This window comes from Erpetoichthys calabaricus, chromosome 7 (assembly GCF_900747795.2).
Source record: "Erpetoichthys calabaricus chromosome 7, fErpCal1.3, whole genome shotgun sequence".
Lineage (NCBI taxonomy): Eukaryota > Metazoa > Chordata > Cladistia > Polypteriformes > Polypteridae > Erpetoichthys > Erpetoichthys calabaricus.
This window is the reverse complement of record NC_041400.2, coordinates 64,708,703-64,736,464: the sequence shown is the minus strand read 5'-3', so window position 1 is coordinate 64,736,464 and position 27,762 is coordinate 64,708,703. Positions and strand designations below refer to the sequence as shown.

The 27,762-nt window shown below is 36.5% G+C and overlaps 1 protein-coding gene across 1 annotated transcript in view; it reads left to right on the top strand.

Annotated features, from left to right (window-relative positions):
- The window catches only part of vcana (versican a), a 112,126-nt gene that overhangs the window by 59,462 nt on the left and 24,902 nt on the right, over positions 1 to 27,762 (top strand). The window contains exons 6-8 of the mRNA XM_028805959.2: positions 10,787 to 13,918; positions 14,307 to 14,420; positions 16,310 to 16,423. Coding sequence (XP_028661792.2) covers positions 10,787 to 13,918; positions 14,307 to 14,420; positions 16,310 to 16,423 — 3,360 coding nt within the window. The remainder of the gene's footprint in view (positions 1 to 10,786; positions 13,919 to 14,306; positions 14,421 to 16,309; positions 16,424 to 27,762) is intronic.

Here is a 27,762-nt window from a genome sequence, read left to right as displayed (position 1 = left end):
TGCAAAGGCAGGTGCTCTTGTTAAAATCCCCTTATTTTCTTGGGGTAGCTTGTTTGGAATGTGTTGTTCATCATTATTGACATAAAGTTAAGTAAAACACTAAGCTGCATATACATCTCTCTATTATGAAAGGAAATCCTGAGATGAGACTTTTTCAAAGAGATAATTTCAAATCCCGTGAAATGAGACTTTGGCCATGAGATTTTTACAAGTCATGGCCTCCTCTCACCCATATTCAACCACGCACACAGCACTCTCACCCCTCATTAGTGTGAATGCTTTTGACAGACACAGTTCCTTCTCTCTTAGCTCTTAGAAATTTGTATGTTTTCCTCACTTTAAGTTCCCAATAAAAGAAGACTTAGTATATGAAAGATAGCTCCTTAGAAAGACACATTATAGAGGTGTTAAAAAAATCACCCTTTTAAAGATATTTTTCAATTAAATTGAAAAGAATGCTAGGTGTTTCTGTGCATATCTAAGGACGCATCTAACCTGTTTGTGTCAAGCCTGTCATCAATTTTGTTTTCTTTATGACAGGTGGCATTAGAAAGAACACAGGCCTCAGGTGCAGATATTTTCTTGGCCATAATGTTCTTTTGCTTTAATTAAACATTGCTTTACCTCAAATTTTAATTGACTTAGATCCACTCTTAATATTTACCCTGTGATAGCCCTTACATTGATACCTGCTTATTTTGGAATGATGCAATGCTATGTGACTCAGGCTAGGTTCAAAAACAAGCTGATAAGTACTTTTAACTCATTAATAAAGAGGTTTCAGACTGCATGAGTGAAAGTGTATCACCTTCCTCCTTATATCAAGCTACGTTTATTGCCATGTATCTCATATCAAGCTGAGTTGTCAGGGAAGTTCAAATTCAAAAGGCAGGACACATTCTGTATACCATGGGTGATTAATGTCAGTACTGGAGGGCTAGGGTGGCTGTAGTTTTTTGTTCTAATTCAGGACTTTAATTAGAAACTAAACCTTGCCAATACTGGAACTTATTTAATTATATGGCTTGTTAGTGTTCTCATTCTGCCATAGTCAGGTCATTGTTATGTTGTAGACTTTTCCTACATTTCATCCAAATAATTTGAGGCCCAAGGCAGATTAATAATTCTCAGTCCTTCACTTTTTTCCTTTCCTTTTTTCAAATATTTTATTAAAACAGTTGCTTCACACTAAACATGTAAGTGTAAATGGGGACCAGTTAGATGTGTTCTGTTGGTTCCTTTGCCATTTGCATCTCATTTGTGATTTGGTAGCTTGTAAAGAAACAAGTGAAAAGAGTGAATGTAATTGTTTAACACTAAATGAAGAAATCAAGGAATCAGAATTTTAACATGTTAGAAGAACAACAGCTGCTTGAAAAATATTGGCTTCTAATTAAGAAACTGGACCAAAACAAAAAAAAACATGAAGCCACTTTAGCTCCCCAGGACCAAATTTGAGCACCATTGATGAAGTACATACTGTAAAGTGAAGGAGCATGGAGTTAATCTTAGATACATGCACTCTCTGGACGTTGGACTATAATTTCCACTAAGAGTTTGACTTGTTGGAAAAGTTTTCTTCACACTTCCTGAAATGTGAGCTAAAGCACATACCACCTGAGCTTGAGAACAGATCATCCACCTGAAACTAAGCATGTTCAGGCCCAAGCAGTACTTGAATGGGAGACCATCTAGGAAAATATTGGGCTGCTGCCGAAAGAAGTGTTGGTAAGGCCAGCAGGGGGCGCTTACTCTGTGGTCTTTGTGTGGATCCCAGTGCCCCTGTGCTGTAAAGATGGCGCCATCTTTCGAATGAGACATAAAACTGAGGTCCTGACTCTCTGTGTGCATTTTTTGAAAGAAGTAAGATTTATCCCAATGTTCTAGCTTAATTGCCTGGTCATTTTGCCCCCTTAATCATCCTCTGTCTCTAATTGGGTATCTCTCGCACCCCTTCACCACCTAATAATTAATATGCGGTGAGTGTAATGGTACAATAATTGTTGCAGTCTCCTGATCCAGGTGAGTGTTACACATTGGTGGTGGTTGGAGTTGTTCCCCCATGTCTATGTAAAGCGCTTTGAGTAGTGAGGAAAAACACTATAAAAATGTAATCAATTACATTATAATTAGCATTGTTTTATTAAAACAAAACAAAACCCATGCAACATTTCTGCAATTTTCAGTAAATATATAGAAAACAAATTAGAAGCTTGGAAGGCAGTCATTTGTCAATTCAGGAACCTTGACTGTGATGGAGCAACCAAAGGAACCCCCCACAGACACTAAGAAAATGAGAAAACACTAAATGAACACTGACCAGGAGTGCCAATCAAATCCAGTACTCTGGATTTATGTCCTATTATATAGATCCAGTGTTCTATACTAAAAAAGTGGTATCTTCAAAGTATTACACTGTAGTTGCAAAATCTTAACAAATTAATCAATGTTGAGTGTACACTCGAAATGAAAAAAGAAAATTTAAGCCATAGTGACCCTCTTAATTCTCTTAGTAGGGCTATTCACTGAAACAACAAAGGTTCTCTGCATAATGTGGCATCAGTTAATGACCTACGAACCTGCATAATTATTTATGTTTTCCTTTTTATTCTCAGAGGATTGGGTTACTGGCCTGCTTTACTCAATATTTCCCACTTGGTTTTACCTCATCTCCTCATTTGCTGCAATAGTCAGTCCTTTTTCTTTGTATGTTGTCTTTTATAGCTAATGTCCATGCTTTCAACATTTACTCAACAATTGCTGCATTATACTTCTTCTGGCATAATTGACATCAGCTAAACAGGATGCAAATTGAGAAATGACTAACATATGCCTCAAGTGGTCTTTTTAAGATTTTGCAGATGTTTGTACTCTCTGCTGGGTACTACAGTGGAAATCATGCTATACTTCAATGTTACCATACCTTGCATAGAGCAAATGCCTACAATTTGTGAAATGACTTCTTTCTAATTTATAGATAGCCAATGGTATGAACGGCGTCTGATACATATCTCCTAAATTCTGTTCTGTCAGTTTATTTTAAATGATTTTATTTCAGAACATTTCATAGTTGGCCTGAAATATTCCAAAGGTTGATTAGCAATCGAAATGATCATGTTATTAGTTTGTATTGGTGTGTCAATTTGTGCAGGTTGTCCTGAGTTTGTTCTAGCCTTGTGTCCAATGCTGCTCAGTTAGGCATCAAATCCCCATAATCCCTAAATTTCAGTAAGTTGATACAATGATACAAAAAACGGTTGTGTAAATTGAGCATGTTATGTTTCAACACGTCATTACAGATCTTGATGTTTTTAGCTTTGCACCTTACAACAATTATGCACCAGTTCAATTCCAATCTAAGGCACTTTGTGTGAGGAGTTTGCAGGATCTCCCATTTTTTTCCTGGAGTTTCTGGTTTGACTTCCACAATCTTAAGAAATAGAGCCAGGTCAGTGCCATTGTGAGTGTGCAGCTGGCCTTGTGTGTGTCCTGTGGTGTGCTTGGTTTTTAATTTTTTCCTATAAATAATGGAATAAATTCTTGCACTCGGAGAAGCTGGTCATAGTACACAGATAATGAAAATTTATGGATGCATTAATTGCCGTAGTTTATTTGATGCATTTTTGTAGTATACATTGGATTTCAAAAAATGTATTGGGATAGTAAATTTAAATTTTATACTGAGTTTATTCAAGCAGGAAGAGATAGATCATTTTTAAGTAAAACATAGAATTCTGCAATTTGGTTATAATTATTCATATGTATAAAAAGTTTTTAATTTAACTCATAAATTGTCAGCTTTTTATTTTCTCAGTTTTTTTCAAGTGAGTACTGAGATAAAAGGGGCTGAAAGGAAAGTTGTGTAAAAGTTAGGACTTGGTTGCTAATATTTTAACATGATTAAACATCCAGTTATTTTACAACACCGTTATCGTCACCATTTCCTTGCAGTCCTTGCTGTATTTGTCTTCAGTTGCTGGTTATTTTACAGTTTCTCTCTTCTGTCTTCCTTTAAGCAAGTGAAGTGAAACTGAGTCTGGAGGTAGATTTGGTGATTTTTTTAGACTTTCCTATTTGTGACCCTGATGGTCTTTTTGGTTACATTGCCAATGTGCTTTGGTTACTGTTTTGTTATTCAATGATCTTGCTGTGATCCATGATGACAGGAGTTTTCTGCAAACTTTTGAAGTCATCAAAGTATGTAAACATGAATGATGATTTTCTGATGGTATCAGGGTGTCAAAGCTGAGTTTCCTCCTTGAAGTTCCCTATTTTTTAATATACTAACTGCGTGTTGTCTTCAGGACAATAAACAACTCAAAGACTCCCTAGCAGTTGTTTTACTATATTCATGAACTTGGAGTGCTGTCGGCTAACTCTTAAGAATTAGCCAGTGCAGAGGATGTGGACCTGCCTGTTCTTTCTGCCCCACTGACTTTCTTAAGAAGACACTGGCTATATCATATCTTAGCCATATCGCTGGCTTGTAAGTCCTATTAATATTTGTCTCTGGAAGATGCAGTACCTCCAGATAGACAATGTTTTTAGTGAAAACTTCAAGCCTTGCCTTCCATTGCTGAGGTGTTTCACTTGCACGTTGTTGAACCATTACGTTTGCTTCATCTTGACATTGTGTCTCTTCAACTGTGTCACTAGCACAATGTTGTTGTCGCTTTATGGCGTTTACTGCACACAGGTCTTTTGTACTAAGAAGTGAGGTGATGTGCCATCTAGCAGCTGTGGTTGAGTGTGAACAGAACAGACGGCTTCATACACACACAAGTGTTTCATTTATATATGTCTAATTGTTTGTCGGTCACCAGAGAATGGAGATGCGTTGTCATGTCAGTCTGACATGCAAGTAAGAAATTCATTGTGCTCTTTACACATGACAATACCAATAACACACAGTGTTGATTTTAGTGACATTTGTTTAACATTTTTATCTTCTGTAATTAACTGTTTTCTTTTTTTCCATCCTTCCACCATAAGTGATATACACTGACATATCTAATTAAGGAGGGCATCAGAAAAACATCATATGATCTAAAAAAAAAGGTATAACTGGGTGTCATCTGTATACAAGCAAAAATGAATGTTATGTTTCCTAATGATAGATCCCAATGGAAACATGTAATGTGAAAACAGTAAAGGTCCCGGTACTTTGCCCTGCAGACACCATATCTTACTTCTGTGTATAATGATGTAATACTATCCGCACATTTTTTTTATTGCTTTTAATTAGAAACAGATAACATTCCATACAGTCAAGACACATTTAACAAATCAAAGCAAAATTCGACCCCCAACAAAGAGAAAGTGAGAGGAGTCAGAAACCGCAGCTACTCTATAAAAGGAGCAAGAAAAGAAGGGTATCCTTTCCCCAGAAATGGAAGATTGTTCTAAAATGTTATTGAGTAGATCGTGCCAGATCCTCTAAGTGAAAATTTGACTTTTTCCAATTTCAAATAATATAGAACATCATCAGATACTCACTGACTTAAGAGTGGTGGGGTGGGATTCTTCCAGTTGAGCAAGATAGGTCTTTGTGCTAGTAGTGTAGTAAAGACAGTCACAGTTTGTTTGTCCTTCTCCACTTTAAGCCCATTTGGGAGTAGACCAAACACAACTGTTAATGGGTTAGGAGGGATTGTGACACCAAGGCTGTCTGATTGGCATTTAAAGATTTTGGTCCAGAATGATGTTAATTTGGTACATGTCCAAAACATGTGGCCTAGTGAAGCTGGAGCTTGATTACAACGTATGCAGGTTGGATTTTGCCCTGGAAACATTTTGTCAGCACATTTCTGTCTGTACTGGAATCAATTTGATAAATAAGAACTAAACCAGGCAAGCACAGTACCTGTAAGCCCAATATGTCAGTTTCCAGCCTGTGTTGTAAAATAGAATTGTCTGTGGTATCAAATGCTGTGCTAAATATACTAACAAAATTAATGTGGTATTTCCTTCATCAGAGGATTTCAGAATGTTGTTTACAACGTGTGTTAGTGTCGTTTCTGTATTCTGACCAGTGCAGAAGCCAGACTGGAATTTCTTAGATACGTTATGATGTGTGAGGTGAGACTGAAGTTGATTGGCAATTACTTTTTCAAATATTTTAGAGAAAAAGGGTACATTTAAAATGGGTCTGTAATTATTAAGTGAATGTGGGTCTAGGTCTGACTTTTTAAGTAATGGTTTGATAATTGACCCTGTTAGTGCATCACATACTGTGCCATGCAGTAATGATCTCTTGATAATGCTAAGGAATAGGTGCTGCCAGAACATCCATTGCGCTTTTCACTACTTTTGTTGGCACAGGCACTAAGGAGCAAGCAGTAGGTTTCATTTTAGAAAGTAAAGTTAACACTTGCTGCTCTGTTACAGGATTAAAATTTCTAAAGTATTGAATGCAAGGCGAGACAGTGTTTGCTAAGCTAGCATTCAGTTTTCACTGTGATGTTGAGATCTGGGATCTTATATTTTTGATTTTCTCATTAAAGAAGTTCATAAAGTCTGTACTGCTAATGCCAGTTGTTATATACCGTAGAACTGTAGTTCTGAATTCCTATTTGTTAAATTAGCCACTGATCTAAACAGTACAAAAGGATTATTATTGTTGTTATCTCTTAGTTTAGAATAGTAGTCTGAATAGGCTCTTAAGAGAGCTTTTTCGTATTTTGTCCATGCAACTCGAAAGACCTGCAACTTTGTTGCTCTCCATCTACGCTCCAGTTTTCAACATTCTAATTCAAGAGCTTGAGCACTCTTCAAATCAGTCATCATTTTTATACTCACAATGGACTTCTCCTTTAAGTTACTGAATTTATTTAAATCCATATAGTAACTATGTGGCAGTTTTGTGCATGTATCCAAAAAATAGGGACTTGTATTCTATCTATTATTGCAAGCTGTACTTTTTCCCCTTGGGTAATAAGCACAGACTCCCTGTGCAGCCTTAAATCTGAGAAAGCGGGATTAAAAGTGTGGAAGTTTATAGTTTTCCAAATGCCTGTTATCCCCACTCTGGCTTCAGAAAACTTTGAAATTGTCTGTAATAAAAATCACATCCTTTATATGGAAATTGAAAAAAGGTTTCAAGCAGTTTACTTTACAAACAGTGATCTCTTACTTCTTGGTTTTGATTTTGATGTCTGATTGTGGTTTTGATTTCTAACTTGGGAAATGTCTGGATGAAGTATGTGCACTCTCTCAAAATACATGTCATGATTTGATTTAAGGGATCCTTTTTCATACACCTTGAGACATGCAATGAATTATACAGTAGGTTACAGCATTACTACCCTCACTTGGGGGGCACAAGTCTCATTTTTCATACTACATATTTTCATCAGCTTCTGCTTCTTTTCACTTTCTCACTGATTCTAAGTTTGTGCATCAGTGTAGATTTTGAAAATTTCTAAAGCACATTAGTGTGATTAGATAAGGACTTTTGTATTCTCACACCAGCAACGCTTGGCATGTTCACCACTGCCTGGGGATAGTGTATTTACCATGACCATATGCCATACAAATGTTTTATAGCCTCTCTTTGATCTTATACAATAAACATTTCAATTACATAGGTTTGGGTGGTGTGAGTCATCCTTATGTTTTCAAGGGCCTGGAAACAAATTCTGAGGTAATTAAGTGTTATGAGCAGACACTTTATGTAAGGACATTTTATAGCCCAACAAATGATGATTTTATACTTCATTGAGTTTTAATAGTGTTAAGAAGGTGTATTTGGAACAACGTGCTCATAATGAATGATGTCACTTCTTCGGAACAAGTTACAAATCAGGAGCAGGAGAACAGCTCTGAAGTGATACAATTTTCCTACCCATTCAGGTTGAGTCATTTTACTGCCTTTAAAAAATGAACCATTTCTGTGCTATGTTAAGAAAGCCATTCTCAGTAATTAGAAGAATAAAGAATTGTGCTAATGTGAAATTATAGAGAACAGTCTTTCAAACCTGTTCCTTTTGTGGGAAATCTCTGGTTACAGATACAAATTATTGCTTACGTGTTAAGTCTGTTTTTTAATAGTACTGCAGCCAACAGATTTTACCTGAAAAGAGTATGAAGGCCAGCATGTTCTACATTTCAAAAAAGAAATGCAAGTCTCAATAGTGAATACAGCACACTGTTTTTGGAAATCATGTATGATGGTAACAAATGGTTCTCTCCTGTAGAGTGCTGGATTCAGAAGTCAGCCTAGGCTCTTTCTGTGTGGCCTTTACACATTCTCTCCATCTCTGTATGGATATTGGTTCTCCAGATACTACTTCTTTCTGCCCACATCCCAAAGTTCTTTTTGTTTTGTTTTATGTGTATTGGTATTAACCGAATATGACCAGTCCAGGTTTGCTTCCTGCCTTTAATTAATTGCTGTTAGCATAGTCTTTGGTCTCAGTGACCAATATTGTTTGGTTAGGAAAAAGAATGAAGGTTTTACACTATAAATTATTGTTTTCCAAGGGAATTACCAAAATATTAGTATTGTTGATTTTTTCATATACTGCAAAAGCTTTGAAAAAATAATAATGTAGACAATTTCTTCAAAATCCAGTCCTTTAATGACCTCTTGGGCACAGCCATCAGCAGTGTGTCTGTCTGCAGAAACAGTGTCAACCTTGCCGAGAGGATTACTTACCTCAGCAGTGACATTCATGTCTCTGGTGACGCTTCCTATGAAGTCAGTAAACGGATTGGGAGAGCTTGGGGGGTCATGAGGTCGCTGGAAAGGGGCGTGTGGCTCTCCCGATACCTATGCAAAATGACAAAGGTCCAGGTCTTTAGAATCCTGGTGCTTCCTGTTTTGCTATATGGTTGTGAGACGTGGACGCTATCCAGTGACCTGAGACAAAGACTGGACTCCTTGCGTACTGTGTCTCTTCTGTGAATCCTTGGGTACTGCTGGTTTGACTTTTTGTTGAATGAGTAGTTGCTCATGGAATACCAAATGAGGTACATTAACTGCATTGTGAGGGAGCATCAGTTACGTCACCCCAAGGGTGATCTGGCTCGTAGGATCCTCATTGTTGAGGACCCGAATGGCTGGACCAGGCCAAGGGGATGCTTATGTAACACCCGGCTGTGACAGATAGATGGTGATTTCTGGAGGGTCTGACTAGACTGTGTGTCTGCCTGAGGGGTTGCCAACCAGGATCCTGATCTGTTTTGTCGTGTGGTAGGTGTGGCAACACATTGTACCAGTGCATGCTCCCTAACCTGACCTGACCTGATAATTTCTTCTAAACTAATGGTCTAGCTCAAAAACAAATCATAAGTTTCTTAATGAGCAGATGCTTCTAAAAAACCGTTAACACTGTTCATTATTTTGATTAATCACAACAATGTGCTACCTCTTAATTAATAACAGTATTCATTATTTAATCCTTTAATTTTTACATTTTATTCTGGTAGATTATATTCATATTCAATTTATTTGCAAGAAAAAAAAAACTCAGAAATTAAAATTAAAACAGATTCTTCTTAATGAATCCTTACATCTGTTATCCTATTTACCAACATGGTGGATCAGAAGGTATTCTGATAACGTTAAGCACAGTGTAGGAACATTTGCTCATAACAACTACATTGCTTCTTATTCGTCAATTACCATCTCCTTTATTGTAAATCAGGCAAATTACATTCTCATCCAGTTTCTAAGAGTTTTGAGTGAGGCTTCATGGTGGAATACATTAAGTCTATAAAGATGACCAACATTGTGTGTCTCTGTCAGGCTGACACTGACAAAGAGAAACATCCCCATAGTACCACCCTGCCGTCAACATATTTCAAGGTGATGATGATGTCTTTAAAAAAATAGACAACACTTAATATTAGGTAAACCATTCATGTTAATAAGCTCAATATTTATCTAATTTCAATTTTCTTCCATTTGTCATAGCCTCCCTGACACATTCTGTAAATGAAACTTCACATTAAATGTGATCTTTTTTCCCATCCTATGATAAAATATAAATTTGTTTTGAACCCAGACAGGAATGCACAGGTTCTCTTGGATCACCCATGGACACCTCTTTAATACCCTTTTGGAGTCCTCCTTTTTTATACAATTATTTGAACGAGTATGTCCTTCAGCTGTCTGATGTCAACCAATGACCTGTTCCTAAATTTGTTTGAATTTACTTTAATCATGGGTATGCCGTTTTTATAAAAAGTTGCATTGACCAGCTTTGTGATTTTCTATAGCCAGGTGTATTGAACCCGAACCTGTGTGAAACATTTTAATTACACATGGTTGGACTTCATTCAGCCTACTATGTGACTTTTAAAGATAATTGGTTTTGCCTAAGACTATAAAGGTTTGTCATAGCTATGCACTGAAAACACGTAAAGTCATTTGGGGTTTATAAATGTGTGTATAAATTGAATAAATAGAATATGTTTTCCATTTTGTCATTTTGGTGAATTTAGGTTGATTCGTGGTGAAATGCTGTAACTCTGTAATAGAACATTTTACAATATGAAAAAGTCTAGAAGTAGAGGTTACTTTTTACCTTTACAGCCATAGCAGTGCTAATGTTTTGAACATGTTTTTGATTTTATGCTTATGTTGAATTGTTAAATACTGTTGATTACATTTTGACTTCCCTGATGCTTAACCTTTATTTTTTTGTACCTGATTCAGCTAAACACTGTTTTTGACATATTTTCAATTAGACTTGACATGACTGTGGTTTAACTTGCTAACTGACTACGAATTATCCACAATCTTTGTAAATATTTAAACTATTGTGTTCTACATTTTTTTCAGATCAGTCATTGCTGGATACACTTGGAAATCAACTTTTCTCTCCTGAGTTTCAGTTACCTGCTGTTTCAAGTGAGTCCATTCCTGTGGAAGTTGCTGGTGAGCCTGTGCGAGAAGTAAGCAGACAACCTGAATCCTATTCTTCTCCTATCACTCAGATACCAGCCTTGAGTTTCATAAATGGAAAACAGCAGGTAACTCTTGAACCCGATGACAAAGTGGAAAAAGAAGCAAAAGGGAATTTATTTGAAAGTGTGGCTCATCCACTGACCCCTACAGAGATACCTCCTGGAGAAACTGCTGCTTCTTCAGCATCTTGGGATAGTCAAACAACTTCAGATCAAAAAGAAGAATCTGGTGTACTGCTGGAAAGTGTGGGAACTGTAGAATTAAATACTACTGCTGAATTTCCAGCCCCAGGCACACATCCTCAATATATTGAATATTTTACTAGGGAGCCTGGTTCTGGAGATGAGTATTTCCCTACAGTGGAAACAGTAACAAAGGGCCAGCTTATTTCATCTGACATCTTTGGAACAGCAATATCTGAGGCTCCTATTACTTCTCAGCCTATTCTGAATGATTACAAAATATCTATTTTTCCATCGCAGAAGGACTCACACCTGGTAGATCAGACAAGCTCTGTGGAATCTCCATTGTCAAAGGAAATTGAGACAACACCTGTTCTGCTTCCAGAGGGAGGGGAAAGCTCTGGGATGCAGGAGATTAGGGAAGTCACAGAAACTACTTCTCCTTCAAAAAGCAGTGTCATAGATGTAACACCCAAATATCAAGATTCAGAAGCTGCAGTGGATTTACAGCCTGGCTCTGAGGGAGCAGATTACACAGTTTCAGAAGAATTACCTTTCTTATCTTCCACCATATCACCTAGTAAGAGTACTTTTCCTGATCCTATAGAAAAATCTGAAGAACAACCTGATGATAAGACAGAAGAAACTGTTGAAAGTTTACCCCCTTTGAAAGAAAGTGAAGAGGGTTCCGGAGAAGAAATACTTATTGATGACACTACTTTGACTCCTACTCAGCCTTCTTTGAGTACAATAAAGTCTGTTACTTTACATGCTCAACCAGATTCTCACTCCGGCGAGACTGAATCTACTGTTGCACTAGAATCTAAGACTGCCTTAGATGCACATGATCCTCAAGCTGTACATGAAGAGGAGGTCCATTCTGTGCAAACTGCAGTAGCAGGTCCTGGAGAAACAGACATTACATCATTGTCAACTGAAGGCACTCTAAAACCTGCCGTCCAGGAAGGAAGTGTAACAAGTCAAATATATGGATTTGAATTTCCTGCTCTTGTATCAACAATTTCCTCACCTGAAGAAGAAAGTTCTGGTCATTTGACAGATACCACTTTAAGATCTATAATGACAGCAAGTTCTTCACTGGATAAAACACCACAACCTGTATCTGTAAGCAAAGAAGAGGAACAAAGCCAGGCAGATCTAACATCTATAGAACCAGTTAGTTCTGGGGAAGAGCCAACTGAAGCAGTATTGCATAAATTGTATACTACAACACTACCAAGCAGTGCTGATGCGGTAAAGGAAGAGGAAATAGGGGCATTTACAACTGCCACAGTAGCCATTCAGAAAGAGGCTGATTCCACTGAAACCTCTGAAGTTAGCATGGAATCAACTAGCACAAGCAGAGTTGTGATACGTGAACATGGATCTGATGAAACTGAAAAGATTAGTGGACTTGATAAAGCAACTGAAACAAATATTGATAGCCTGCAGCCATCATCACAACTTCCATCACATAGCCAAGAGGACTTGACTACTGTAGAATCCTCAACAACCAAGATGTCTTCAATAGCCATTTTTACCGAAGAAGAAAAGGATGAAGATAGACTATTTTCCCCTACACCAATTAGTTCTGAAGAAAAAGACACCAGCACGGTTAACTCCAAAATAGGTGATGAGGATATAATTGATGCTGATATTGTTGAAACAAAAATTCCTGCTGTTGAATCCTTTCCACCTACAATACTTACACAAGAAGCTGGAGGTATGATACCAGCAGCCATTACACCCAGAACAATAAATGTAGAGGATATAGAAGGATCAAGTGACGATGTTTTGACAACCATTACCATTAATATAGAATCAACAGTTAAGTATGAAACTACTAAACCATATACAGCAACAGTATATGAAAGTAAAACAAGTTCTCAGGATGAAACATTACAACATATGCCATCGAGAGACCGGGATCCTGCAGGAAATCTGGAAGAAACTGAAAGTGAAATTTCAGATGTTACATCTACCACCACTCTTCCCATATTACATGTTAAGGAGACTACTCAGTTTTCAGAGTTGTATATACCACAGTCTGAATCTGTGTTTGAAGAAGCAGTTTCAACAGTACACGTAACTCTCAAACCACCAACAGATGATCACCTAGTTCATACAATCTCTCCATCTGTTGAACCTACACCAAGCATTACATCCATCAGTATAGAAAGTAAGGTTAATGATTCTGATCCTTTGGACAACAATCTTCAAATTTCAACAAGGCCTCAAGATATTTCCACAAGGAAGGAAGTTTTAGACAGTATCCTTGACTCAGTAACAGACTCCCCAACATCTATGAAAGTAACAGTATCAGAACAGTTCCATGGACCGCTGTTTAGAATAACACAACTGCCTGAATCTGTTGACACATTCAGAACACAGTCAGTGGTTGAGAGCACTCCTGTCTTATATGTTGACATTGAAAAATCAGATGGTCTTTTACTTTCACCATCAACTTTACCTGTTGATTCTGTCGAAGCTACTACCACACAAGTTTCAAGTTCACCTGATGGTGGATTTGTTAAATCTGAAGACATTTTACCTAGTTTTACTCCATCTATGGAATCTCAGCCCACTGGAGAGGAGGAAGTTGAGGGTATTCATAAACCAGCTGAAAAGGAAACTTTTGGTGAAGGCACAACAACAGAATCCCCTTATGATGAAAAAATGCTAAAGAGCACCATGCCAGATGAACTGGAACCCTCATCTCCAGAGGAAGAGAAAGAGGATGAAGTTACAGATTCGATTGTTGTCACTACAGAATCTTATGCTGACAGAGAATCATCAGTTCATGGTCATATGATACGTATTCCAGGTGAGCAAAGTTTATGTTAGACACAAATGGCACTGTGACATGTGTTGTAGATTTTATTTTTTAAACATAACAGAAATTTCAAATTTGAATACAATACTTTTGATAACTATCTAAATAATTTGATTTTCCAAAAAGCAATTTGCACACTAGAGAAAGAAAGACATCATGATGCAAAGCTAGTATAGTACTCTATAGGAAACTATAATGTTCTTTTGCTGTTATTGTTCATTTTTGACACGTTTGCTTGGTAGGTAAAAAAACAGATAAAAATAAACGATTATACTTTCAAAATAAGATTTTGTTTGCACTCCAAGGTAGACAAAGGTGATTTCTATGAGTTGATCATTTCATATCGCATTATTGCCTATGTTTTTTGTTTCTGTTATAGGACAAGAGGCCTGTCAAGAAAATAAATGTCTCAATGGAGGGTCTTGTTATTCAAGAGGAATTTCCTATATCTGCACATGTCCTCCGGGCTACAGTGGGGAACACTGTGAAATTGGTAAGATGATATTCAGCAGAACCAATTCAAAACAGTGTTCATTGTGACTGGAAATGGATTTGACTTCTTTGCCTTGGCTCCAATGATGAATCTTGGAATAAATATATAATTGTTAGTCTTGAACAGCTGAAAGGACAACATATTTTCTTGATGGTTTCTTGATTGTTAGGAGCTGGGCCTTTACGCTTAAATACTTAAGGCAACTAGCAAGCAATACATCTAAATTTAATTACAGCAAAGTAAAGTAAAATACAGCAACACTCATTTGTCAGTATAAAGTAAACAAAATCAATGAGAAAATTATTTTGAAACCTACTGAAATTCATTATGAAATGTCCAAAATATCACTAAAGATTTCTGGGTTTGAATATACAGTGTATACAGTATAATGATAGTTGCTGTGATGGACTGGTGCCCTGTCCAGGTGTTGTTCTTGCCTCATGCCCTAGGATTGTTAGGACAGGCTGCAGCTGCCCTGACACCCTACCCGAGGTAAGCAGGTTAGGAAGATTTGCAGATTCATAATGATTCTTTAAACTTTTATTTGAGGTCTTAAAATGTTGTAGTTTTACTTTAGAATGTCTGTTTTATGGAAACTTGTACTTTTCTGAAAGTAAGTTAATATCCAAAAATTCTTAGCACTGTTTAAAGAAGTCCTTTATGCATACTGTATGTAAGTAAGCTTATTAATTAAATGAGCACTGACACTTGTAGCAGGTATGAAATAATTTAAATATTCCAATATGTCAAATCAGTTTGTGACGTCAGCTTTATCAAATTTTTTCTGTTCTAAAAAAATTTCTTTAACTGGTCCAGATAGTCTAGGCTTGTCATAGCATTTCTGTTGGATTGAGATCTGGACTTTGAGCCAGTCATTCCAAAATATAATATAAATATAATTTTTATTAATTCTTGAATGGATGAATGTTCTTTCTGGAGTAATCACTTTTATCCTACTTTTTTTAATATGACTCAGAATTCATAATGTCTTTAATGATAGAAAGTTGTCAATACTCATGGTCTGAGAAGATGCCACAAGTCACCACTTTACACTGGGGATAGGGCTTTTTGGTGGTAGGCATTGGTAGGTGGCCAAAATGCAAATTTAAACTTCTTTTTTAAATATCTTCAGATGGCCTTGCTCATTTTTTGACTACTTTCCATGAATGTTATTGCAATATAAAGTATCGCACTGTTATGTAAACACAGACAATCTAGTGGATGTGAAAATGTCTTGTCTAGGGCACTGTTAAGGAATTATCTTTTGAACAATTTTAAATGTCCACATTTAAGCCATGTCACTGCTACCTTGCATTTTCTCCATTTGTAGAATGTTTACCTTAAAATAGACTAACAAATCCAACAATGCCTTTCTTTGGCATAACCACCCTCTTTAGACTGATGTGAACTTTCAGCACTTCCGGATATGGCGTATTACTCTGAATTGAATAGGTATTTTACCTTTATGAAATGAAGATCCTCTCTGACTTTGTGGTTTGTTCTTTGATTAGTTAGCTTTGTAAACTGATAACCTGCTTGTCCTTTTCTCACTGGCTTAAGATAATGAACCTGACGGTTCATTGACCTTCAGCTCTGTGCCTATGTCTTTTTCAGCTACTTAAATACATTAAACAATATGTAGAATGTGTGAGTTTAAGACATTATAAAAAAGTAAGGACTAGTAAGGAATACTAAGTAGGGTTAGACAAGAACTCAGGCACTGAACTTCTGAAACTTTCAAGCTACACTATATAAACAGTATGTATGTGTGTACAGTACTTGCTGCAAAATAGGTGGGTTGACAAAATATAAGAATAAATGGAAAACAGCTTAAATATGTATATTTTACTTAATATGGCCAACTTTTGTGTTATTTTATTAATATTTAGATATTGATGAATGCCATTCCAACCCCTGCCGAAACGGAGCTACTTGCATTGACAGCATTAATTCTTTTACATGCTTGTGCCTGCCAAGCTATGGAGGTGGTCTCTGTGAACAAGGTATTTTTTTTCTGAATATTTGCATTAACATTGCAGAACATTGGTGTCATTTTCTTTTTTGGTCTTTCAGTATATGGATAATAAACCACATGAAAATTCTGTCATTTTTGCACTTCTGATTATACTGTCTGTATTTTGACCAGTTCTGCTGTGATGACCTTTTTGTAATTTGTTCTGTTATTTTTAGCATTTTTCTTTAAGATTTTTCAAATAGTACTTTAAAAAAATGTTTCTGATGTATTGTATCACAATATTTTCTCAAATGATCAGTGACCACTCGAACACTTGTAGGAAACATGTTGTCAGGTTGTGTGCCCAGTTCCTCTTCTCAGATACCCTTCAAATGATCGAATCATATTTGAAAGAGCTACCATGTACATTTATTTTAATTTTGTAGCTATTCTTTTTCTGGATTATTCTTGTATTCTATTTTGAAAATGTAATGCTAAAAAAACTATGAGTACCCATGAAAATTTAGAATATTTTAAACTCTCCTCTAAATATATGCCATCCTCAGTTTCTAATACCCTGAACATAATGGTCTACCATACAAAGTATATTTTTATTATATCTCCATGGTTTTATGTAGGTAGATTCTACATTTAAAAAATTACTGTCTAAATCATATGCTGACTGATAAAGCACAAAGATGTTTTTCTCATTGTAAAAAAAATTGGCCAGTGCCCTAGTAGTCATTCTGTGAGAGTTTATAGTTAAAAAGGAAAATTCTCTGCTTGAGGGAGTTCCTTATGAACTCTCTGTACATGGAGAATACATTAAACAATCTGAAAAAAGTTTATTGAATAATCGCATCAAGGAAAACAAAACCAATAACTGAAGTTTAAGCCTTAATAAATCAAGCAATTGACAAAGCTACACATTTTATTGGATTGTCTTCAAATTTATATCAACACCTTTTTATAGGGGGAGCAGCACAGTGGCACAGTGGTAGCGCTGCTGCCTCGCAGTAAGGAGACTTGGGTTCTCTTCCCGGGTCCTCCCTGCTTGGAGTTTGCATGTTCTCCCCGTGTCTGCGTGGGTTTTCTCAGGGTGGTCCGGTTTCCTCCCACAGTCCAAAGACATGCAGGTTAGGTGCACTGGCGATCCTAAATTGTCCCTAGTGTGTGCTTGGTGTGTGTGTGTGTGCCCTGCGGTGGGCTGGCGCCCTGCCCGGGGTTTGTTTCCTGCCTTGCGCCCTGTGTTGGCTGGGATTGGCTCTAGCAGGCCCCCGTGACCCTGTGTTAGGATATAGCAGGTTGGATAATGACTTACTGACCTTTTTATAGGAAGAATTATCATCTGACACACACAACGAGGAGAGAAAATCCAAGACAATCTAACTCTAATGAAATCGGAATAGAATTAACAAATCTCCCCATTCATTATACTCTAGGTTTCTGAGGAGCATTTTTGAAAATCCAGACCTATTCACAAATGAGGTACCACTTACATGTGTTTCATACAAGAATCTCATTTAAGAAAAGTGTGCAGTAAAAAATTGATATACCAAAGGCTTCAAAGAATAATTTTTTGAAAAATAAATTTAAAGTTATTGTTGCAAAACAATTTACATTTGAAAACATTGAGGGTTATTATGCTATCTTTTTACAGAAAATATTCTTCTGTGTAGATGGTAATAAGGATTTGTTCAAAAGGAAAAATAAGTAAGGTTAAATTAAACAGTAAAAATAAAAACACAGAAAGCTGATGATTTTTTCTTTTAAGCATGTCTTTTCATCTTTCAACAACAGATCATACTTTAGATGTTTTCTATGTCTGCAGATACAAACTGACACAGTTTGTCTCTTAAGCATTTGTTTAATAACGATGAAGCTGTAATCACTTCCGTTTCATAAACAAGAAGTCTATTAAAATACTACAGTTCATTTATTGGCAGACAGTGACTGTAAAAATTACAATATATGTAATGCATCAAAATACTTATCAAGGAAGTACAAACTTAGCAGTGAGTTGAGAATACCAGTCTTCCAAGGCATAAGAAGTATAGAAAAGAAAGTATCACCAACAAGATGGCATAGGAGCAAATCAAGAACAAAAAGCACAGAGAATAAGAAATAAGAAACTGTATGAGTGGTGGGAGCAGTCTTTCACAATGCCTTGGGCTTTGCAGATGCAAGACTTCATAAAGATGTCTTTAATGGAAGCAAGAAAGGTTCTAATGATCTTTTCTTCTGTGTGCATTATCCATTGTAGGACCTTATGGCCAGAGATGCTGCAGTTTCCAAACAAGACACATGATGCAGCTGGTTAGAATGCTGTTAGTGGTGCACTTATAGAATGTGGTGAGAATGGGGGAGATAGGTTTGACTTCTTTGGCCACCGAAGGAAATGAAGATGCTGGTGTGCCTTGGTTGTGAAGGTGGTGTTAATTGACCAAATAAGGTCAGCTGCCTGGTGCACACCAAGGAATTTAGTTGTTTTGACCACTTTCACTGTAGAACTCTCAATGTGCAGTAGGCTATGGACAGCATGGGCCTTCCTGAAGGCAACAATGATCTCTTTGGTCTTGTCTACAATAAGAGATAGATTGTTGCACTTGCACTGGTCCATCAATCGTTGTATGTCCATTCTGTAAGCTAACTTGTCACCATTACTGATGAGGCCCACCACAATTGTGTTGTCAGCAAACATAAATGATGGTGTTAGTGCTGTATGCAGCCATGCACTCATGAGTCAGCAGGTTAAAATGTTTAAGCTATTAATGTAATGCCAAATAAAGTTACTGCATTTACCTTTTTATATCTAACTCTAGGAGGTGCATCACACGAACAGCAGGGATGCACAGTGGTCAGCCAACTATGCGTAAGCTCCACGGATCTAAGTCTGATGGCTGACCCAATCACTGTTTGTATCATGTGCACTTATTCTCTGACTTCCTAGTGTCATTTCCTTGCCTATTACAAAGATTTACGTCTTAGGCAGACTGGCAAGTCTAAATTATCCCAATGAGAGTGACTGTGGACGTGTTCATGCATTTGCATATCTGATAGATTAGAATCCTATTTGGTTTTAGGTCTCGATTGATATTGCTCATGTAGGCTCAGGTCCCCTACCACCCTATAATGGAATATGTAGTCTTGAAAACTGAATGGAGGGATGCACTCTTAAAATGTGTATTGATTTAATACAAACAGGTCTGCCTTAAATTTTACTGATTTTCAAATGTGAATTTTCTATATTGTTCCACTGACTTTATAGGAGCAACATATGGTGTAGTGTGGTATTGTTGCTATCCCATATCACTTTAAAAGCCAGATGTCTTCCTTGTAGAGTTGGCATGTCTTCCTCATGTTAACATGGGTTTTCACAAGAGATTTCAGTCTGCAGTTGCATTTTAAAGGAACAATGATAGACTGATGTGAGGTGTGTGGCAGTGCTTTAGCAGAGACTTGCTTTCCAATGAAAATTGACTCCAAGTATGGGCTGTGACACCCTGCTACCCTGTACAATCAGGTTCGGAATATGGATGAATACTGGTCATCTGAGTTCCAAAACCAAGAAAACTACACCTTTTAGAAAAGGTGGTGTCTACAATGTAACTTGAACTGCTGATGCACTCAGCATTGTAGGTACAGTGTTTATTGGTTTCTTGTTAGTCTTACAAGCAAATGGCTGCTATCAAATGTGCACCCTAGGTTTCTAAAAGTTAGTTTTATGTCAGCCTCATGATGTTGCTACTATTATGCATTTATCTCTTTCTTTATTTTGTGATATGGTTATCAGTATAGTGCAACACATCCACAAATCCAGCATTCAAATCTTGCACCCATGTGAGTAGGTATGTTCTGTTGTCTGTTTGGGTTTTTCTCACAGATAACAAGAGACCAGGACATTTGGCCAATTGGTATGTCCATATTGGTTCCATGTTAGTGTCTGTGTGAGTGGGACCTGCAGTGAACTCATTCCCTGTGCCAGGTTTTTCTCCTGCCTTGAACCCAGTGCTGCTGAGAGGCTCCAGCTCCACTATTATATTAAATTTAATTAAGCAATGTTGGGAATGCAGTATTAGATTATTTTGTTACATATGATGTTACATAAATGAAATATTAGAACTAGACTGAGCTCATGAACTTTGTTACACTCTTCTATTATTAAATTATCTTTCTAATCCAGAATAATATTTTCTGTAACAGCTACCAGCTTCTGCATAAAATCAGAATTGAATTATTGCAGTGTTCCCTCTGAGGTCTCATTTTATTTAATAACCAGCGCTTTTCTTTGTTAGTTGCACTCAAAGACTATCATACACACCTTTTGTTGAATGTTAAAAATAAAAAGAGATTCCTAATTTCTTTAATGATGTAACAGTACACCCATCCTTTGTACCTCACGTACTGGTCCTTTAGGAAATTGTTGAAAGCAGTAACTAGCCAATATCTTTTTATCATTAACAATGTTATAGGAAAAAAGGAAACTTTGAATTTACCCAATTGCAAATGTGTTGAGACAGCCTTGTAATTTTCCTTCTGGTCTGTGGCTTGACCTCTGTCAATTTCAGGGGAGAGCAGGAGGTCAGTTCCCTTCCAGTAAAGTTTCTAGTATGAATGGTGTTGCTAGTTGTAAATGGCATTCCATCTTACTTGTTGTCAAACTTTAACCACACGACCTCCTGAGTGCTGCCTCTGGGATGCCTTAAACAAGCTAATGGGTTACAGGCTAACCAGTGTCTAGTTACAAATCCTGCAGAGTAAATCACCCCTGTCCTAAATCCCCATCCCCCCTTTACCCCAGACCTGTCTTAATAGAAGCGCAGCTGTGTTCTCAGGCTTGACTGCCAACAAAAAAGGGAAAATTTCAGTTTTATCGAAACAAGATTTGTGCAGCTGTATATCGTATGATGGATAAAGAGGCTTTATTAGTACTTTGGATTAGAAACAAATGTTTTCTCATCAACACATGTGGTAGAGTAGGAGATTAGGAAACAATTAGAATTGCATGGCTTTTTTTTGATGCTGACTGGATTCATCACAAAGCTTTAACAGTGGGTGGGGAGGAATAGATGAGCCCAGGATGGTAAAAGTAATTAACTGTGGTCTTGTCGACATTCAAGGCTGTCTTCGCTGCTCTTCATGTTTTCTTCAGGATGGCAGTGAGACGTGTAGGTTGCCATGTTCAGACTATACCATTGTATTTAAATTACAGCGATCTCTGTTATATGTTGAGCATATTGAAATGAGCTGCCCAGTAATTGCCTGTCCTACCTTCATGCCTATTTTTATGTGATATATTTCCAAAAATGATGATATCTGCCTTAGATTCCAAGGCAGCTGTGCGATATTCTGCAGGCTATTTAAAATTCTGCTTGTCCTTGAATTGGATATGAGATCAGCTTTAAAGCTGCATCACAGGCAGTAACGGTCTGCTCACTGATTTATCCATATGGAGTCTGAGATCCAGAATTTCCATGTGAATCTCTTTGAATGTTCTGGCAAGATTCTTTTTTATTTATTACATGATGAACAAAAGTCTTTCAGGTTTACATAATGGAAATATCAAGTGGTTGGTATTATTCTGCTATTACTCAAAGATATAAAAGACGTTTGTTACTCTGCCAGTAAGGGTGGAGCAGCTGTACCAAATGGTGAAGTTTGACTCAGTGTTAAGTGAGAGTTAATGTGACCATTAGATTAATCAGTGTAAATCACTGCAGCATACTGGACTCTGTACCAGATGGTGGTGGTAAAGTTTCAGCAGAGTTATCATACAGTACAATAAATATATCTGTCGATCTACATAACTATCATCACCATTAAAGAATAAGGCGATGAGTACAAGCAGCCAAAATATTTTTGTGTGCAATGCAGTTGAGCTCACTATAATAACTGGGTGACAATCTGGTGTTTGAAGTAGAGCCACTAATCCTCCATATAGAGAGGAGTCATTTGAGATGGTGTGGAAATCTAATGAAGATGACCTCCACAGGTGGTTTACTGGACACAGCCCACTTTCAAGAGAATTAGTGACAGGCTACACCAGGGAAATCCTAGAGAGAGATTATATCTTTTAGTTGACCTGAAATGTTCTCCGAAATGATCTATGGAATGCTTCTAGGGTTAGTCTGGTTCAACTAGCTTGTTATATGATTGTCATGATCCTTGTCACAAAAAGAACATCCAGAATGAATGTGACTGTGTTGTTTCCACCACAGGCCGGTCCCTTCTTGAAGATGGACTAATGAGCTAATGGAATTCTCCTACAACCTAGGAAGCTACATTTACTTCTCCTCATAATGACTGTTTTATAGCAACATGCAGGTGCATTATTTCTAGTGAGGCTCAGATTAGCTGAACATTTTTCGCTATACATGCAGGTGTTTCATGGATTGGAATGTATGGATTTTCATCTCATTTAATTAAGATGGCAAACACCTCAAAAGTCGCAGTTTACACCATCTCCTTACATTGGCTTCTCCACTTAATACCACTAGTTTTAGGAAATTCTAGTTTTTAAAAACCATACAATGAAATGACTGAAAGGACCCAGGACTATTCTCTTAAGGCCAGGCATTTAAACTTCATGATTAAAATTACATTCATAAGATTAAGAGAGCTTTCCCACCAGAACTATTTTGAAAGATCTACCATTTGGTATCTTGAGAAGACTCATTGTGTTTAGCCATTGATTAAGAATGAATGAAAAGGGAATGGTTAGATATACACACCCATATATTATACTATACACACAAGGACCAAATTCCATGGCCTTTTAGGTTGACATAACATGTGTTTATGAAAAAAGCAGTAGATGCAGTATGTGTTTATAATAATAAAAATAATAATAATAATAATAATAATCACAAATTCTGTAATCGGCAATCTCCGTTTACTATTACATTTCTGAAATGTTTTGCTGGAAGATGGAGATTTCCTTATATAAACAATGAGATGGTAAATGTGTGAATGGCTCTGTTGGTGCTGCAGGATACTAACAGCTTCCAGCTGAGGGTTCATATCCTTTACACCAAATGTTGTTTGCTCTTGGGAATCTAGTGTTAGGAAGGGTGTTGACAACTTCTTTTTTTGATGTCATCTCAAAATTCAAATGGCACTAAACTAAAAAAGCATCTTGATGTTTTATTCTTAATCCAATTATTTAGTAACACTTTAGTTTAGGTACTTAAAAAATTACTCATTTATTCTTATTTAACCAAACCTTAACAAAGGCTTCTTTTGGTCTTCATACCACTTATAAAGGATCAGCGGAAAGGTTGTTCATCTCTGTGTAGTGTGGCATATTGACATGATGTTAAATTACTTGCTAATATGAAGGATTCACAGGTCTTATACTAAATATGTAATAAAGAGAAATGTATGTCAGATAAGCTTCCTCAGACCACTCCAAAGTGAGGTTTTATCAGTAGGTCACATTGCAGAGATGAAGAAACACTTCACTGATGCTTTGTAAGTGTGATGAAGACACAAGGAAGCCTTTGTTAAGGTTTTGTTACATGATAGTAAAAGAGATGTAGATGCATTTTTGCAGTACCTAAAGTGTCACCAGTTACTTTTATGAAGTATTATAATGAATAATGGCACACATTAACTACAAATTATGAAATGTAAGTTTTTTCCCTTTGAATAATTTTATTGATTTTTAAAGTTTTATTAAATTAAGTACATTAAATACATACAACACTGCACACTATTTAGATCACATCAGATATTATTACATTTCTAATACACTTACATGTTTAGGTAGTAATTTGCAAAAATGTTTTAAGAAAGACATTCTAATATTTGTTCAAAGTTTTTCCATTAACCAAATTCTATATGTATTCCTGTTTTCTTATTGAACTACATTTACTGTAGTGGCTTGAATCCACAGTACTAATTCCCTTCAAAATTTTAAACAGTTCAGTCATATTATTTCTTAATCTCTGTTTGCTTAAACTGAAAAAGTTCAAAACCTTCAATCTGGACTTTCTCTAGCTCTGTTATGTCAAAGTATTCCAATACTTTGTTAGAAATATGGCATTGGCAGTAGTTACCCATTCTGCCTTATGGCTTCAGACATATATATGAGTTCAAATCCTGAATAGGTCATTGTGTGAGTGGAGCTTGCAGTTTTTCATTTGCTCCTACTTTCTAAAGACTGGCAGACTAGGCTGAGTGGCAATTCTAACTTGGCCCTGTATTGGAATAAGTGGCGTTTGGAAAATGTGAGAGTGGAATGACCTTTAAAAGAATTTTTGATTTCAGCATATCATTGTTTTGCTCTTTATAATATGATTATTTAATGAAATGATGTTAAATCAAATTACATTGAGAATCTAATATATTTTTCATGCTCATTTATAAACAATAACAGCTCCTATGCTGACTTGTATTCTATATTCTACATAGAGAGAATGGAAAAGGAAACCTAGGAGAAAGCTCATATACTGAGCTAAACATACAAGCTCAACTCACAAGACAGCTAAAATGCAATTTGAATAAGAATTCGTGACGTGGGATCCGTGAGGTGGCACGGTTTATCGTTACTGATGCAGAATGTTTTTAAAATAATAACTATCTGACATCAAATTGCCCTTACTCTTTTACATCTTAAAATTAAATGATCTAGCTCCATCAGACTATTTGATGACTAGGAAGTGAGTATGCTCATGTAATATGAAGAGGAAAACTGCATAAAATAAAATTTATTTTAATAAAATCAGCATTATTCATTTTAAGAATTTCTTAAAATTTTCTACCTGTTTACTCCTTGGCATATTTTACTTTTCTTTCTTCTTCGAGCTTCCAAATATGCATGCTAATGAATCAATTAATCATACTAATTCTTTCTGACATACTTCTACTACTAAATGTAAACTTTATTTAAATCTGTGTCCAATAAGATTTGTGTGTTATGTTAATTGGTAATTCTGAACTGACCCAGTAATAAAAGGGTGTGGTTGTTAGCATAAGTGTGCCCTGCAATGAACAGGTGCCTTATCCAGAGTTAGGACACCCAGGATAGGAGCTGACCTCCAGTGACCCAGAAGTGAATAAACATATTATAAGAGGGTTTGGATTCATCTTTATGTACATTTACATTACAGTTATGACAATCCTTTAATCAATTATTAGGGAAATACCCTTACTGTCATGTGTCCACACCCAAGTCAATATCAAGTAGTAGAAATGTGTTGAAAGGAGTTTTTTTTTAATGTAACATTAAGACAAATCAAGCAACCTTCTGTCATCTTGTTACAGACATGAACCGCTGACAGCCTGGCATATTGGCTACCTTGTTGAGTGCCATATGCAAGTACTCACTCCTCACATACATGTCTCCCACTGTGTAGCCTAGTCCTCTTTCTTCCACCAGTGAACATTTTTCCCAGACTCTTCTCCTGATTTCCTGTCTAAAGATGTCAGTAATATTTGCCTCTCCGATTTCCCCACACCCCATGTGTATCCCCTAAATTCCCAGATGGGAGGATGGATTTCCTTTTCATCACATTAAAAGCCTCTATCCATATGTACACAGACTATATATTAAGCTGTTTCAAATCTATGAGAGTCTACCCATCACTATATAAATAAATCATCTGCTCTCCCAGATTCTTTTAAGGCACCCAAAAGTAATGCAAATAATCTGCAGTTGACAAACATAATTTAATAATTTTTTTTGTCTTTCTTAAAGCATTGTGGTGCACAAATGTTTACAATTATTCATTCTCCTTGAGAGTTGTTTTGGTGGAAGATGTCAAATCACTCCTTTCTCCAACTATTGCATTTATAGTCTTCACTCCTTCTCCTCCTCCTTCTAGCCTAATTAGATTGTCTCAGCTTCCTGTGTGGTATGGAGGTTCCAGCTGGCGCACCACAATAAAACAGGAAACTTACACCAAGGGAGGCAGAGGTACAGTAATTTGTGTGTGACTCAGCAACCTCAATACACACAACTGAAAGAGCAAGGAAATCAGCACAGGCAATGTGGGTCACATATGTCAAATGTGTTGCCAAAACGACATTGACTTAAAGCAAATATTATAAAAAAGTACATTTATATGTGGTGTGATGGACATAACCTATCAACTAAATTGAACTCAGTTCACTTATATAATTATATAATTAAGTATATTAATTATTATAATTATCCATCCATTATCCAACCCGCTATATCCTAACTACAGGGTCACGGGGATCTGCTGGAGCCAATCCCAGACAACACAGGGTGCAAGGCAGGAAACAAACCCCGGGCAGAGCACACACATACACACACACACACCAAGCACACATTAGGGACAATTTAGGATCACCAATGCACCTAACCTGCATATCTTTGGACTGTGGGAGGAAACCGGAGCACCTGGAGGAAACCCACAAAGACACGGGGAGAACATGCAAACTCCACACAGGGAAGCGAACCCAGGTCTCCTAACTGCAAGGCAGCAGCACTACCCACTGTGCCACCCATTATAATTATTAATTATATAATATAATTATAGCTACCAGGCAACAGAATTGTTGTTGCAGCTATAAGTAAAACAATGAAAAAATGTAATTAATAATAAAATGTACAATATAAGAAATCATTTCAAAATTTTATACAACAGCAGTAAATAATGCAATAGTGGACAAAAACTCTAAGCATTGCTTAGAACTGCACTAATGCCCCATAAAATATTTCTTTAAAAGTAAACTGGTATTAGAGTGGATAGGAGTGTTTGGAGATCTGGGAAAACAGAGGGAGTACAAACTTGTGATTTACCAGCATAAAGACAATATGGAAGCATGAGAAAAGTTCAGAATAGGATCATAAGGGCTTATCTGCCTGGCTGAATGGACTCCAAACTAAATCTGTAACCAATTTAGTGGGATTGTCTACAGTGTGTTTAAGAAATGTGCAAAGGTAACAAGCTTTGCAAAATCCCTACCCTTTGCATTAAGAATGTTGTGCTTTTTGTGGCGTAAGTTATTACTATCATTATTATTATTATTCAAGTTTTAGGGCTCAAATAGTTTAGTTTCCTCTCTAAATACTTTGAGTAGAACATTATTTAATATAAGAAGCTCTGCTTTCACAGAAGAGCCTCTTGTTTCAAATATCCATAGCTCTTCTTTATTTCATTGCATAGTCTCCACGGTTTATTTATATTATCTGCCATATATTAAGTATTAATTTTGGGTCACTAAGATTTCAATAACTATATTTTCAATACTAAAAAACAAGGTATTTCACTAGCTAATAGTTTATGCCATAAAACTGTACAAATTCCATATTCCATAATAGAAATATGGATGTATAAATAAAATTCTGCTTATTTTTATCTTGGGTATGAAGAACATATAACACAACAATGTGTTCTGAAAACAATTTCCAGATAAAAA